General features: G+C 44.0%; 1 protein-coding gene across 1 annotated transcript in view; it reads left to right on the top strand.

Moving 5' to 3' along the window:
- The window catches only part of LOC106571001 (protein phosphatase 1 regulatory subunit 14C), a 48248-nt gene that overhangs the window by 29567 nt on the left and 3044 nt on the right, over positions 1-15637 (top strand). The window contains exons 2-3 of the mRNA XM_045695492.1: positions 660-743; positions 13624-13656. Of these exons, the coding sequence (XP_045551448.1) occupies positions 660-743; positions 13624-13656 (117 nt within the window). The remainder of the gene's footprint in view (positions 1-659; positions 744-13623; positions 13657-15637) is intronic.

Below are 15637 nucleotides of genomic sequence, written 5' to 3'. Positions count from 1 at the left end.
CAACATCATTAGCTTGCTAGCTAACATTAAATCCATGTGTTTACCAGTGAAGCTAGCGAGCAGCAGGCAGGCTACAACAAGCTAAAACAAACTGGGTTTACACAACCAACGAATTTCTGCACATGCTGGAGAAGTGTGCCCTTCACGGATGAATCCCAGTTTCTACTGTTCCCGGGTAGATGGCGTGGTGTGGGCAAGAGGTTTTCTGATGTCTACGTTTTGAACAGAGTGCCCCGTGGTTGGCGTTAGGGTACTGGTATGGGCAGGCATAAAGCTACGGACAAGGAACACATTTTGAATGTACAGAGATACCGTGACGACATCCTGTAGTATCCCATTGTCGTGCTTGATCTTCATATGTAATACATTCTGGTGTTTCTATCACTGACTGTGTGTGTGTGTAACAGTGTAGGTTCCGTCCCTCTCTTCGCCCCAACCTGGGCTCGAACCAGGGACCCTCTGCACACATCAACAACTGACACCCCAAGAAGCATCGTTACCCATCGCGCCACAAAAGCCACGGATCTTGCAACGCAAGGGGAAACCCTACTTCAGGTCTCAGAGCGAGTGACGTCACCGATTGAAATGCTATTAGCGCGCACCACCGCTAACTAACTAGCCATTTCACATCGGTTACGTGTGTGTGTCTTGTGTTACAGGAAGAGGAGATGCCGCAGGTAGAGATAGATATTGATGACCTGCTGGAAGTCAACAGTGAAGATGAGAGAATTGTCAAACTACAGGTAAATATTTTATTTATTTATTTATTTTTTGGGCGGGGGGGTAAATCAGCTTTAATACTGATGTAATTTTCTGCATCATTTCCAATCTCCCATATATTTATTTTGTAAATATACACAGTACCAGTCAAAAGTTTGGACACACCTACTCATTCAAGGGTTAATCTTTATTTATTTTTTTACTATTTTCTACATTGTTGAATAATAGTGAAGACATCAAAAACGATGAAATAACACATATTATGGAATCATGTAGTAACCAAAAAGTGTTAAACAAATCAAAATATATTTTAGATTTTAGATTCTTCAAATTTGCCAACCCTTTGCCTTGTTGACAGCTGTCATGACTGTCCTGTGAAGATCACAATGGGACAGATCAGCTTGGTAATTGCTGACAATAGCCAGACCCTCTCCCACCCGTAGAGGGGGGGAACTGTGGAGGGAACTGTGGGGGGGTTTGACACCTCTACACCCGGTCGTAAATTTAAGCAGGAGAGAACTCTCTCTTTACCTTTTAGTATCAAGCAAAGGAATGCCTTTGTCTAGAGAGTCTTTTGCCCGCCCAAAACTCTAACTTCCAAACATGGATAATGGAAAAAATAATTATAACATGAAGAATGTGGGGAACTATGGAAAACAAATGTAAGATTGGTTTTAATTTTGTGATATTAAAAACTGTATTGACCAAATACTGTAACTTGGAAATGATACCCCCTTTATCTGTCAAGTTTCCATCCAATATGTTATGAACACTGATGAAAGTATTTTTGATAAGATATGAATGTGATTTTAGGAGGGATAAGAGAATCAATATCCTATGAATTGTACGTAAGTAACTAGCCACGCCCTGAGTGAGGTCGGAGAGAATGTCAGCCGGACGGAGCGTCCCCTTTGATGAGAGTGCATATAAAGCATTGCCGACGAAATTAACATTAGACAAGGAAACGTGATGGGGAGCGATGTACGTTTGAAATGGTTGAAACGAACCTCAACACGAGGTGAAGAAATTAACTCACCTATCAGACCAGGACACTGGTTTGGAACTTTTACTATCTACCCGAGGTGGAGAGAGGAAGTTAAGTAGCTGTTCTGAGGAATGGACTGGAGACCAGACAGCTAAGATGGACATTGTGACCTCTTGTGGACAATCAGAGCCTTACACCTACAGGAGACTCAACCAAAATACTTTCCAAGAAGGCTTGGTGTTGATGGAGATAGATGACGATCGAAGGCATTTCACACGTAAATGCATTCATAATTTCTTACTCCAAACAGCTGGTGGTTCCTGGGCAAACTATATGACTTACGTTACTGTGAGAATAATTCTGAAATGTCTCGACGATAAGTGAACTTTTTCTCTCCCCCCCTCTCCATCTATGTTGTAACAAGCCATTTTATTTTGTCGGTCCACTAGGGACCTTTGTCTCATGTAGTAAGTGTGTATGTTTATTCTATGTTATTATTTAGTTAGCTAGTAAATCAGTTGTTAATAAACCAATTGGTGTCATACTGAATCATGAGTAAGGCTCGGGTTTTTGCAGATGCATGAGGTTACGACTGTTCAGAATGATAAGAAATTATGATTAATAAGATGACTGTTTATTAATGTTTATAATAGATAACTGTTTTATAGAGTTTAACCTGTTGGGTCTAGGGGGCAGCATTTGCACGTCTGGATAAAAAAAATGTACCCGATTTAATCTGGTTACTAATCCTACCCAGTAACTAGAATATGCATATACTTATTATATATGGATAGAAAACACTCTAAAGTTTCCAAAACTGTTTGAATGGTGTCTGTGAGTATAACAGAACTCATTTGGCAGGCAAAACCCTGAGACATTTTCTGACAGGAAGTGGATACCTGATGTGTTGTATTGACTTTAAACCTATCCCATTGAAAAACACAGGGGTTTAGGAATATTTTGGCACTTCCTATTGCTTCCACTAGATGTCACCAGCCTTTACAAAGTGTTTTGAGTCTTCTGGAGGGAGATCTGACCGAACAAGAGCCATGGAACGGTGATGTCCCATTAGACACCTGGCGCGCTACTTCATGTTGGGTACCCTCGTTCCAATACGTTATAAAAGACTATGCATTCGTCCACCTTGAATATTATTCATGTTCTGGTTAAAAAGGCCCTAATGATTTATGCTATACAACGTTTGACATGTTTGAACGAACGGAAATATATTTTTCCCCTCGTTCATGACGAGAAGTCCGGCTGGCTTACATCATGTGCTAACGAGACGGAGATTTTTGGACATAAATGATGAGCTTTTTTGAACAAAACTACATTCGTTATGGACCTGTGATACCTGGAAGTGACATCTGATGAAGAGAATCAAAGGTAATGGATTATTTACATAGTATTTTCGATTTTAGATCTCCCCAACATGACGTCTAGTCTGTATCGCAACGCGTATTTTTCTGGGCACAGTGCTCAGATTATTGCAAAGTGTGATTTCCCAGTAAGGTTATTTTTAAATCTGGCAAGTTGATTGCGTTCAAAAGATGTAAATCTATAATTCTTTAAATGACAATATAATATTTTACCAATGTTTTCTAATTTTAATTATTTAATTTGTGACGCTGACTTGACTGCCGGTTATTGGAGGGAAACGATTTCCTCAACATCAATGCCATAGTAAAACGCTGTTTTTGGATATAAATATCAACTTGATAGAACTAAAAATGCATGCATTGTCTAACATAATGTCCTAGGAGTGTCATCTGATGGAGATTGTAAAAGGTTAGTGTATCATTTTAGCTGGTTTTATGGTTTTGGTGACCCTGTCTTTGACTTGACAAAACATTACACACAACTCTTGTAAATGTACTGTCCTAACATACTCTAAATTTATGCTTTCGCCGTAAAACCTTTTTGAAATCGTAAAACGTGGTTAGATTAAGGAGATGTTTATCTTTCAAATGGTGTAACATAGTTGTATTTTTGAAAAATTTGAATTTTGACATTTATTTGGATTCAAATTTGCCGCTCTTGAAATGCACCTGCTGTTGATGGAGTGCACCACGGGTGGCACGCTAGCGTCCCACCTAGCCCCAAGAGGTTAATTCAGGAGATGGTAACTCTTTAACCTCTATGGGCTAGGTGGGACGCGTCCCACCTACTCAACAGCCAGTGTAATCCCGTGGCGCGATATTCAAATACCTCAAAAATGCAAAAACTTCAATTTTTCAAACATATGACTATTTTACAGCATTTTAAAGACAAGACTCTCGTTAATCTAACCACACTGTCCGATTTCAAAAAGGCTTTACAACGAAAGCAAAACATTAGATTATGTCAGCAGAGTACCCAGCCAGAAATAATCAGACACCCATTTTTCAAGCTAGCATATAATGTCACATAAACCCAAACCACAGCTAAATGCAGCACTAACCTTTGATGATCTTCATCAGATGACAACCCTAGGACATTATGTTATACAATACATGCATGTTTTGTTCAATCAAGTTCATATTTATATCAAAAACCAGCTTTTTACATTAGCATGTGACTAGCATGTGACTAGCATTCCGACCGAACACTGCCAGTGAATTTACTAAATTACTCACGATAAACGTTCACAAAAAACACAACAATTATTTTAAGAATTATAGATACAGAACTCCTCTATGCACTCGATATGTCCGATTTTAAAATAGCTTTTCGGTGAAAGCACATTTTGCAATATTCTAAGTAGATAGCCCGGCATCACAGGGCTAGCTATTTAGACACCCAGCAAGTTTAGCACTCACCAAAGTCAGATTTACTATAAGAAAAATGTTATTACCTTTGCTGTTCTTCGTCAGAATGCACTCCCAGGACTTCTACTTCAATAACAAATGTTGGTTTGGTCCCAAATAATCCATTGTTATATCCAAATAGCGGCGTTTTGTTCGTGCATTCAAGACACTATCCGAAAGGGTAAATAAGGGTGACGAGCATGGCGCATTTCGTGACAAAACATTTCTAAATATTCCATTACCGTACTTCGAAGCATGTCAACCTCTGTTTAAAATCAATTTTTATGCCATTTTTCTCGTAAAAAAGCGATAATATTCCAACCGGGAAAGCGTGTATACGTACAAAGAGAGAGAAAATAAAAACATCCCGTGCACGAGCCTGAGTCTGAGTACTCTGACCAGCCACTATCCAAACGCGATAATGTGTTTCAGCCTGGGGCTGCCTCGATATCATTCAGCTTTTTCCCGGGCTCTGAGAGCCTATGGGAGCCGTAGGAAGTGTCACGTTACAGCAAAGATCCTCAGTCTTCAATAAAAAGAGCCAAGATGAACAACAACTTGTCAGACAGGCCACTTCCTGTTCAGAATCTTCTCAGGTTTTTGCCTGCCATATGAGTTTTGTTATACTCACAGACACCATTCAAACAGTTTTAGAAACTTTAGGGTGTTTTCTATCCAAAGCCAATAATTATATGCATATTCTAGTTACTGGGCAGGAGTAGTAACCAGATTAAATCGGGTACGTTTTTTATCCGGCCGTGTCAATACTGCCCCCTAGCCCTAACAGGTTAAACAACCTCTTCATGATTACATGATTAATTTAATCTGTTAAACCTAGTTAGTGGATTAAATAACAGTCATCAGATTAACGAAGGTAAAGTCACCCCACAGCTTTGCACATTCTTGGCATTCTCTCAACCAGCTTCACCTGGAATGCTTTTTCAACAGTCCTGAAAGAGTTCCCACATATGCTGAGCACTTGTTGGCTGCTTTTCCTTTACTCTGCGGTCTGACTCATGCCAAACCATCTCAATTGGGTTGAGGTTGGGGGATTGAGGATGCCATGTCATCCAATGCAGCACTCAATCACTCTCCTTCTTGGTCAAATAACCCTTACACAGCCTGGAGGTGTGTTGGGTCATTGTCCTGTTGAAAAACACATGATAGTCCCACTAAGCCCAAACCAGATGGGATGGCATATCGCAGCAGAATGCTGTGGTAGCCATGCTGGTTAAGTGTGCCTTGAATTCTAAATAAATCACAGACCGTGTCACCAGCAAAACACCCCCACACCTCCTCCTCCATGCTTCACGGTGGGACATACGCATGCGGAGATCATCCGTTCACCCACACCACGTCTCGCAAAGACACGATGGTTCGAACCAAAAAGCTCCAATTTGAACTCATCAGACCAAAGGACAGATTTCTACCGGTCTAATGACCATTGCTCATGTTTCTTGGCCCAAGCAAGTCTCTTCTTCTTATTGGTGTCCTTTAGTAGTTGTTTCTTTGCAGCAATTTGACCATGAAGGCCTGATTCACACAGTCTCCTCTGAACAGATGTTATGTTCCGGAACTCCAATTTGAGCAGCAGCAGCTGAAAAATGAGCTCCTACAAATATTGAAATTTACATGGTTTTTAGAGTGAAGTACATCGGAAAAAAGCAAAAGAAAACTGCAAGACTGAATAGGAGAAAAAACAAGCAACAAACAAAGAAGATAGGCTTTTGAAAAATAACTATTTTTCATAAAATTGTAGTTATCTTAGCTAGCTGAATTGTTTACCAGTTGCTAAGCAGTTGCTAGGGACTCTTTTGGAAGAAGCTAGCTAGCTAACGAAGAACAACAAAGAATATCTAGTTAACAGAAGAAAAGAAAGAGAAAATCAGGACAGAAAGAAAAGAAGAAAGAAAAAGGATATCAAAGTGAAACAGTTCTCTAAAGACACAAGAGACAATAATACAAGAAACAACACTTCTGTAGCTTGTCAACTATGTGTCTGTCTATCCCTGTTCTCTCCTCTCTGCACTGGCCATACAAACGCTTCACACCGCGTGGCCGCTGCCACTCCAACCTGGTGGTCCCAGCGCGCACGACCCACGTGGAGTTCCAGGTCTCCGGCAGCCTCTGGAACTGCCGGTCTGCAGCCAACAAGGCTGAGTTCATCTCAGCCTATGCTACCCTCCAGTCCCTAGACTTCCTGGCGCTGACGGAAACATGGATTACCACAGATAACACTGCTACTCCTACTGCTCTCTCTTCGTCTGCCCACGTGTTCTCGCATACCCTAGAGCATCGAGCCAGCGGGGTGGTGGCACTGGAATCCTCATCTCTCCCAAGTGGACATTCTCTCTTTCTCCCCTGACCCATCTGTCTATCTCCTCATTTGAATTCCATGCTGTCACAGTTACCAGCCCTTTCAAGCTTAACATCCTTATCATTTATCGCCCTCCAGGTTCCCTTGGAGAGTTCATCAATGAGCTTGACGCCTTGATAAGTTCCTTTCCTGAGGATGGCTCACCTCTCACAGTTCTGGGTGACTTTAACCTCCCCACGTCTACCTTTGACTCATTCCTCTCTGCCTCCTTCTTTCCACTCCTCTCCTCTTTTGACCTCACCCTCTCACCTTCCCCCCCTACTCACAAGGCAGGCAATACGCTTGACCTCATCTTTACTAGATGCTGTTCTTCCACTAATCTCATTGCAACTCCCCTCCAAATCTCCGACCACTACCTTGTATCATTTTCCCTCTTGCTCTCATCCAACATTTCTCACTCTGCCCCTACTCGGATGGTATTGCGTCGTCCCAACCTTCGCTCTCTCTCTCCCGCTACTCTCTCCTCTTCCATCCTATCATCTCTTCCCTCTGCTCAAACCTTCTCCAACCTATCTCCTGATTCTGCCTCCTCAACCCTCCTCTCCTCCCTTTCTGCATCCTTTGATTTTCTCTGTCCCCTATCCTCCAGGCCGGCTCGGTCCTCCCCTCCTGCTCCGTGGCTCGAAGACTCACTACGAGCTCACAGAACAGGGCTCCGGGCAGCCGAGCGGAAATGGAGGAAAACTCGCCTCCCTGCGGACCTGGCATCCTTTCACTCACTCCTCTCTACATTCTCCTCTTCTGTCTCTGCTGCTAAAGCCACTTTCTACCACTCTAAATTCCAAGCATCTGCCTCTTACCCTAGGAAGCTCTTTGCTACCTTCTCCTCCCTCCTGAATCCTCCTCCCCCTCCCCCCCCCCTCCTCCCTCTCTGCGGATGACTTCGTCAACCATTTTGAAAAGAAGGTTGACGATATCCGATCCTCGTTTGCTAAGTCAAACGACACCGCTGGTCCTGCTCACACTGCCCTACCCTGTGCTTTGACCTCTTTCTCCCCTCTCTCTCCAGATGAAATCTCGCGTCTTGTGACGGCCGGCCGCCCAACAACCTGCCCACTTGACCCTATCCCTCCTCTCTTCTCCAGACCATTTCCGGAGACCTTCTCCCCTTCCTCACCTCGCTCATCAACTCATCCTTGACCGCTGGCTACGTCCCTTCCGTCTTCAAGAGAGCGAGAGTTGCACCCCTTCTGAAAAAACCTACACTCGATCCCTCCGATGTCAACAACTACAGACCAGTATCCCTTCTTTCTTTTCTCTCCAAAACTCTTGAACGTGCCGTCCTTGGCCAGCTCTCCTGCTATCTCTCTCAGAATGACCTTCTTGATCCTAATCAGTCAGGTTTCAAGACTGGGCATTCAACTGAGACTGCTCTTCTCTGTGTCACGGAGGCTCTCCGCACTGCTAAAGCTAACTCTCTCTCCTCTGCTCTCATACTTCTAGACCTATCTGCTGCCTTTGATACTGTGAACCATCAGATCCTCCTCTCCACCCTCTCCGAGTTGGGCATCTCCGGCGCGGCCCACGCTTGGATTGCGTCCTACCTGACAGGTCGCTCCTACCAGGTGGCGTGGCGAGAATCTGTCTCCGCACCATGCGCTCTCACCACTGGTGTCCCCCAGGGCTCTGTTCTAGGCCCTCTCCTATTCTCGCTATACACCAAGTCACTTGGCTCTGTCATATCCTCACATGGTCTCTCCTATCATTGCTATGCAGACGACACACAATTAATCTTCTCCTTTCCCCCTTCTGATAACCAGGCGGCGAATCGCATCTCTGCATGTCTGTCAGACATATCAGTGTGGATGACGGATCACCAGCTCAAGCTGAACCTCGGCAAGACGGAGCTGCTCTTCCTCCCGGGGAAGGACTGCCCGTTCCATGATCTCGCCATCACGGTTGACAACTCCCTTGTGTCCTCCTCCCAGAGTGCTAAGAACCTTGGCGTGATCCTGGACAACACCCTGTCGTTCTCCACTAACATCAAGGCGGTGACCCGATCCTGTAGGTTCATGCTCTACAACATTCGCAGAGTACGACCCTGCCTCACACAGGAAGCGGCGCAGGTCCTAATCCAGGCACTTGTCATCTCCCGTCTGGATTACTGCAACTCGCTGTTGGCTGGGCTCCCTGCCTGTGCCATTAAACCCCTACAACTCATCCAGAACGCCGCAGCCCGTCTGGTGTTCAACCTTCCCAAGTTCTCTCACGTCACCCCGCTCCTCCGCTCTCTCCACTGGCTTCCAGTTGAAGCTCGCATCCGCTACAAGACCATGGTGATTGCCTACGGAGCTGTGAAGGGAACGGCACCTCCATACCTTCAGGCTCTGATCAGGCCCTACACCCAAACAAGGGCACTGCGTTCATCCACCACTTGCCTGCTGGCCCCCCTACCTCTGAGGAAGCACAGTTCCCGCTCAGCCCAGTCAAAACTGTTCGCTGCTCTGGCACCCCAATGGTGGAACAAGCTCCCTCACGACACCAGGACAGCGGAGTCAATCACCACCTTCCGGAGACACCTGAAACCCCACCTCTTTAAGGAATACCTAGGATAGGATAAAGTAATCCTTCTAACCCCCCCCCCTTAAAATATTTAGATGCACTATTGTAAAGTGGTTGTTCCACTGGATATCATAAGGTGAATGCACCATTTTGTAAGTCGCTCTGGATAAGAGCGTCTGCTAAATGACTTAAATGTAAATGTAATGTAAAACAGTTGATGTTGAGATGTCTGTTTCTTGAACTCGTGAAGCATTTATTTGGGCTGCAATTTCTGAGGTTCGTAACTCTAATGAACATATCCTCTGCAGCAGAGGTAACTCTGGGTCTTCCATTCTTGTGGTGGTCCTCATTAGAGCCAGTTTCATCATAGCGCTTGATGGTTTTTGTGACTGCATTTGAAGAAACTTTCAAAGTTCTTGAAAATTTCTGCATTGACTGACCTTCATGTCTTAAAGTAATGATGGATTGTCATTTCTCTTTGCTTATTTGAGCTGTTCTTGCCATAATATGGACTTGGTCTTTTGCCAAATAGGGCTGTCTTCTGTATATCCCCCTACCTTGTCACCACACAACTGATTGGCTCAAACGCATTAAGAAGGAAAGAAATTCCACAAATTAACTTTTAACAAGGCACACCAGTTAATTGAAATGCATTCCAGGTGACTACCTCATGAAGCTGGTTGAGAGAATGCCAAGAGTGTGCAAAGCTGTCATCAAGTCAAAGGGTGGCTACTTTGAAGAATCTCAAATATAAAATATATTTTGATTTAACACTTTTCTGGTTACTACATGATTCCATATGGGTTATTTCATAGTTTTGATGTATAAAATAGTAAAAATAGTGCCGTCGGAAAGTATTCAGACCCCTTGACTTTTTCCACATTTTGTTACATTACAGCCTTATTCTAAAATGGATTAAATAAAAATCTACACACAATACCCAATAATGACAATGCAAAAACAGGTTTTCAGAAGAAAAAAATTGAACCCAGTGGCCTCCATCATTCTTAAATGAAAGATTTTTGGAACCACCAAGACTCTTCCTAGAGCTTACCGCCCGGCCAAACTGACCTATCGGAGGGGGGCGAGGGCCTTGGTCATGGAGGTGACTAAGAACCTGGTGGTCACTCTGACAGAGCTCCGGTGTTCCTCTGTGGAGATGGGAGAACCTTCCAGAAGGACAACCATCTCTGCAGCACTCCACCAATCAGGCCTTTATGGTAGAGTGGCCAGACGGAAGCCACTCCTCAGTAAAAGGCACATGACAGCCCTCTTGGAGTTTGCCAAAAGGCACCAAAAGACTATCGGACCATGAGAAACAAGATTCTCTGCTCTGATGAAACCAAGATTGAACTCTTTGGCCTGAATGCCTATCACATCTGGTATTTCTATGTTGAAGAATATTGCAAAAAATTATTTGGTGCATTTTTTTCCCCATTTTCTATCCTGTTCGCTTTTATTTTTAGAATATATTACTCTGGATCTTTCTTGAATAAGTTCCTCCATTTCTTTTTGTTTTTCCTCTAACTTATTCTGTGCCTCTATGGTAACGTTTTTTATTGCTATCTATCTGTTCTGTTAGACCTTCTATTTCCTTTGTTAATATGGACCCTTTTCTCCTAAATTGCTTTTTGTTATAGAGATGAGTTTTGAATTGCATGCCCTCTAAAGGCACATTTTAAAAGTGTCCCATACAATAAGGGGATCTGCTGTACCTATGTTATGTCTGGAAAAAGTCAGTTTCAAATTCTTCTGTCCTAGTTCTAAACAATTTATCATCTAGTAGGCTTTCATTAAATTTCCAATATCCTCGCCACGTGGAAATTCTGTAAGAGTAATATATATGCCAATTATTATGATGATCCGACCGCATTCTGTCCCCTATCAACACTTTTTTAAATTTGTTGCCTGAGAGAATGGCATAAGAAAGTAGTCAAGACAACTAGCTTGATTGAGCCTCCGCCATGTATACCTCACTAGGTCAGGATATTAAACCTCCTCCATGTATATCTCACTAGGTCAGGATATTAAACCTCCTCCATGTATATCTCACTAGGTCAGGATATTAAACCTCCTCCATGTATATCTCACTAGGTCAGGATATTAAACCTCCTCCATGTATATCTCACTAGGTCAGGATATTAAACCTCCTCCATGTATATCTCACTAGGTCAGGATATTAAACCTCCTCCTTTCCTGTCCATAGAGAAATTTAAGACCTGTATTGAAATCTCCCACCATAATAATAGTCTAGTGTTGCTTTGTAGAGTTGATCAATTCTTATATTTATTTTCAAAGAAGCTTGGATCATCATTATTTTGACCGTATAGGTTAATGAGCCATATCTGTTTATGGTCCAATAACATATTTAAAGTAATCCATCTACCTTGAGGATCTGTTTGGACAATTTGCACATTCGGATCAAAATTACTGTTAATTAATATCATCATCCATTTTGAATTTCTTTGCCCTATGGGAGAAATATATTCTCCCCCCTCCAGTCCTTTTCGTACAAAACTTCATCTAAAATTGTTGAATGAGTTTCCTGTATACAATAGATATTGTATTCCTTCTCTTTTAGCCAGGTAAATACTGATCGTCTTTTCTTATTATCTGCTAGGCCATTACAATTATAACTGGCTATACTTAATTCCCCATTTACCAATAAGGAATTCTATTTATCATAATATATGTTTGTAAACATTACCATTATAACTGGTACACATAATACTTAATAACACTTCACAAAACCTTCATAATACTTCATAACACTTCACAAAACCTTCATAATACTTCATAACATTTCATTAGACCTTCATAATACTTCATAACACTTCACAAGACCTTCATAATACTTCATAACACTTCACAAAACCTTCATAATACTTCATAACATTTCATTAGACCTTCATAATACTTCATAACACTTCACAAGACCTTCATAATACTTCATAACACTTCACAAAACCTTCATAATACTTCATAACATTTCAATAGACCTTCATAATACTTCATTACATTTCAATAAACCTTCAATAATACTTCATAACACTTCAATAGATCTTCGTAATATTTCACAACATTATACTAATTTATAGTCATTTCATAATACTGCATAAGAACTGTGTGTTACAGAAGGATGTGTTTAAGTGTGTGACACACTTCATTTCGATTTGATGTGTGGTTTTAATGACCTGATCATAAGGAGACTGCCTGTTCTACACACTGCTAAACACTCGCTCGCTCACACACACACACACACACACACACACACTAGTGAACGCTCCCTGTTCTTGCAAGTGAGAGCATTCTTTCACATATACACACCCGCTTTAACTTTCGCCATGAAATCAAAAGTCTGCCAGATGTTTTGTAAGTGGATATATAGCCAGAACAGACAACTGTCCTTCAGTAGGACTTATTTAATCAACGTACAGTTCTGGATAGGATCAATTGATGATGTTTTGAACCACCCCTGCATTGCTGGCTCTCTAGGTGCCTGGCTGCTGATATACATTTGTACTTAATCTCTGGTCTCTATTTAGTTCAATAAACTTTATTGATATGGAATGTTAAATCACTTACGTTGTAAACAATCTACAACTCTCTCCCTCTTTCTCCCTTCCTCTCCCTCTCTCTATCTCTCTCTCTCTGTATCTGTCTCTCTCTGTATCTGTCTCTCTCTGTATCTGTGTCTCTCTGTCTCTCTCTGTATCTGTGTCTCTCTCTCTGTATCCGTGTCTGTCTCTCTCTCTCTGTATCCGTGTCTGTCTCTCTCTCTCTGTATCCGTGTCTCTCTGTCTCTCTCTCTCTGTATCCGTGTCTCTCTGTCTCTCTCTCTCTGTATCCGTGTCTCTCTCTCTCTGTATCCGTCTCTCTCTCTCTCTGTATCCATGTCTCTCTCTCTCTGTATCCGTGTCTCTCTCTCTCTGTATCCGTGTCTCTCTCTCTGTATCCGTGTCTCTCTCTGTATCCGTGTCTCTCTGTCTTTGTATCCATGTCTCTCTCTCTCTGTATCCGTGTCTCTCTGTCTCTGTCTCTGTCTCTCTCTCTCTGTATCCGTGTCTCTCTCTCACTGTATCTGTGTCTCTCTGTATCTCTCTCTCTCTCTCTCTCTCTCTCTCTCTCTCTCTGTGTCTCTGTATCTGTGTCTCTCTCTCTCTCTCTCTCTCTCTCTCTCTCTCTCTCTCTCTCTCTCTCTCTCTGTGTCTGTGTCTCCTTGTATCTGTGTCTCTCTGTCTCTGTCTCTCTAGGAATCCTTAATAGACTGCTATAAACCCACGGAGGTGAGTGGGGACGCTGTGTGTTCCTGATAGCGCTGATGTTATCCATGAATTCCTATGGAAAACTGTCGACGGCGCATGAAGGCTGAACGGCACCAAAACAATCTCATTAGATGTTGGATCCGCTAGGACGGCACCCTGGGGGTCTGGTGGGGGATGGCACCCTGGGGGGCTGGTGGGGGGACGGCACCCTGGGGTCTGGTGGGGGACAGCACCCTGGGGGTCTGGTGGGGGACGGCTCCCTGGGGGCCTGGTGGGGGTCTGGTGGGGACGGCACCCTGGGGGTCTGGTGGGGGACTGCATCCTGGGGGTCTGGTGGGGGTCTGGTGGGGGTGGCTGCTGGGGGGCCTGGTGGAGGACGGCGCCCTGGGGGTCTGGTGGGGGAAGGCACCTTGGGGGTCCATTGGGGGTCTGGTGGGGGACAGCACCCTGAGGGTCTGGTGGGGGACGGCACCCTGGGGGTCTGGTGGGGGTGGCTGGTGGGGGACGGCGCCCTGGGGGGTCTGGTGGGGGACGGCACCCTGGGGGTCTGGTGGGGGATGGCGGCTGGGGGTCTGGTGGGGGACGGCACCCTGGGGGTCTGGTGGGGGTCTGGTGGGGGTGGCTAGCCAAGTGTCTGTGTATTTGTGTGTTTGCCTTTACGTGTGTGTGTGTGTGTGTGTGTGTGTGTGTGTGTGTGTGTGTGTGTGTGTGTGTGTTACCTAAGCATTAGGTCAGTGTGTTACCTCAGCGTTAGGTCAGTGTGTGTTACCTCAGCATTAGGTCAGTGTGTATTACCTCAGCATTAGGTCAGTGTGTTACCTCAGCGTTAGGTCAGTGTGTGTTACCTCAGCATTAGGTCAGTGTGTGTTACCGCTTCAGCGTTAGGTCAGTGTGTGTTACCTCAGCGTTAGGTCAGTGTGTGTTACCTCAGCGTTAGGTCAGTGTGTTACCTCAGCATTAGGTCAGTTTGTGTTACCTCAGCATTAGGTCAGTGTGTGTTACCTCAGCGTTAGGTCAGTGTGTTACCTCAGCATTAGGTCAGTGTGTGTTACCTCAGCGTTAGGTCAGTGTGTGTTACCTCAGCGTTAGGTCAGTGTGTTACCTCAGCATTAGGTCGTGTGTGTTACCTCAGCGTTAGGTCAGTGTGTGTTACCTCAGCGTTAGGTCAGTGTGTGTTACCTCAGCGTTAGGTCAGTGTGTTACCTCAGCGTTAATCCAGTGTGTGTTACCTCAGCGTTAGGTCAGTGTGTGTTACCTCAGCGTTAGGTCAGTGTGTGTTACCTCAGCATTAGGTCAGTGTGTGTTACCTCAGCATTAGGTCAGTGTGTGTTACCTCAGCATTAGGTCAGTGTGTGTTACCTCAGCGTTAGGTGAGTGTGTGTTACCTCAGCATTAGGTCAGTGTGTGTTACCTCAGCATTAGGCCAGTGTGTTACCTCAGCGTTAGGTCAGTGTGTGTTACCTCAGCATTAGGTCAGTGTGTTACCTCAGCATTAGGTCAGTGTGTGTTACCTCAGCATTAGGTCAGTGTGTGTTACCTCAGCATTAGGTCAGTGTGTGTTACCTCAGCATTAGGTCAGTGTGTTACCTCAGCATTAGGTCAGTGTGTGTTACCTCAGCGTTAGGTCAGTGTGTTACCTCAGCATTAGGTCAGTGTGTGTTACCTCAGCATTAGGTCAGTGTGTGTTACCTCAGCATTAGGTCAGTGTGTTACCTCAGCATTAGATCAGTGTGTGTTACCTCAGCGTTAGGTCAGTGTGTGTTACCTCAGCGTTAGGTCAGTGTGTGTTACCTCAGCGTTAGGTCAGTGTGTGTTACCTCAGCGTTAGGTCAGTGTGTTACCTCAGCATTAGGTCAGTGTGTGTTACCTCAGCATTAGGTCAGTGTGTGTGTGTTACCTCAGCGTTAGGTCAGTGTGTGTTACCTCAACATTAGGTCAGTGTGTGTTACCTCAGCGTTAGGTCAGTGTGTGTTACCTCAGCATTAGGTCAGTGTGTGTTACC

Source organism: Salmo salar, chromosome ssa15, assembly GCF_905237065.1.
Source record: "Salmo salar chromosome ssa15, Ssal_v3.1, whole genome shotgun sequence".
In the NCBI taxonomy this organism is placed as follows: Eukaryota; Metazoa; Chordata; class Actinopteri; order Salmoniformes; family Salmonidae; genus Salmo; species Salmo salar.
The sequence above is the reverse complement of the archived record's forward strand: the minus strand, read 5'-3'. Positions and strand labels throughout refer to the sequence as shown.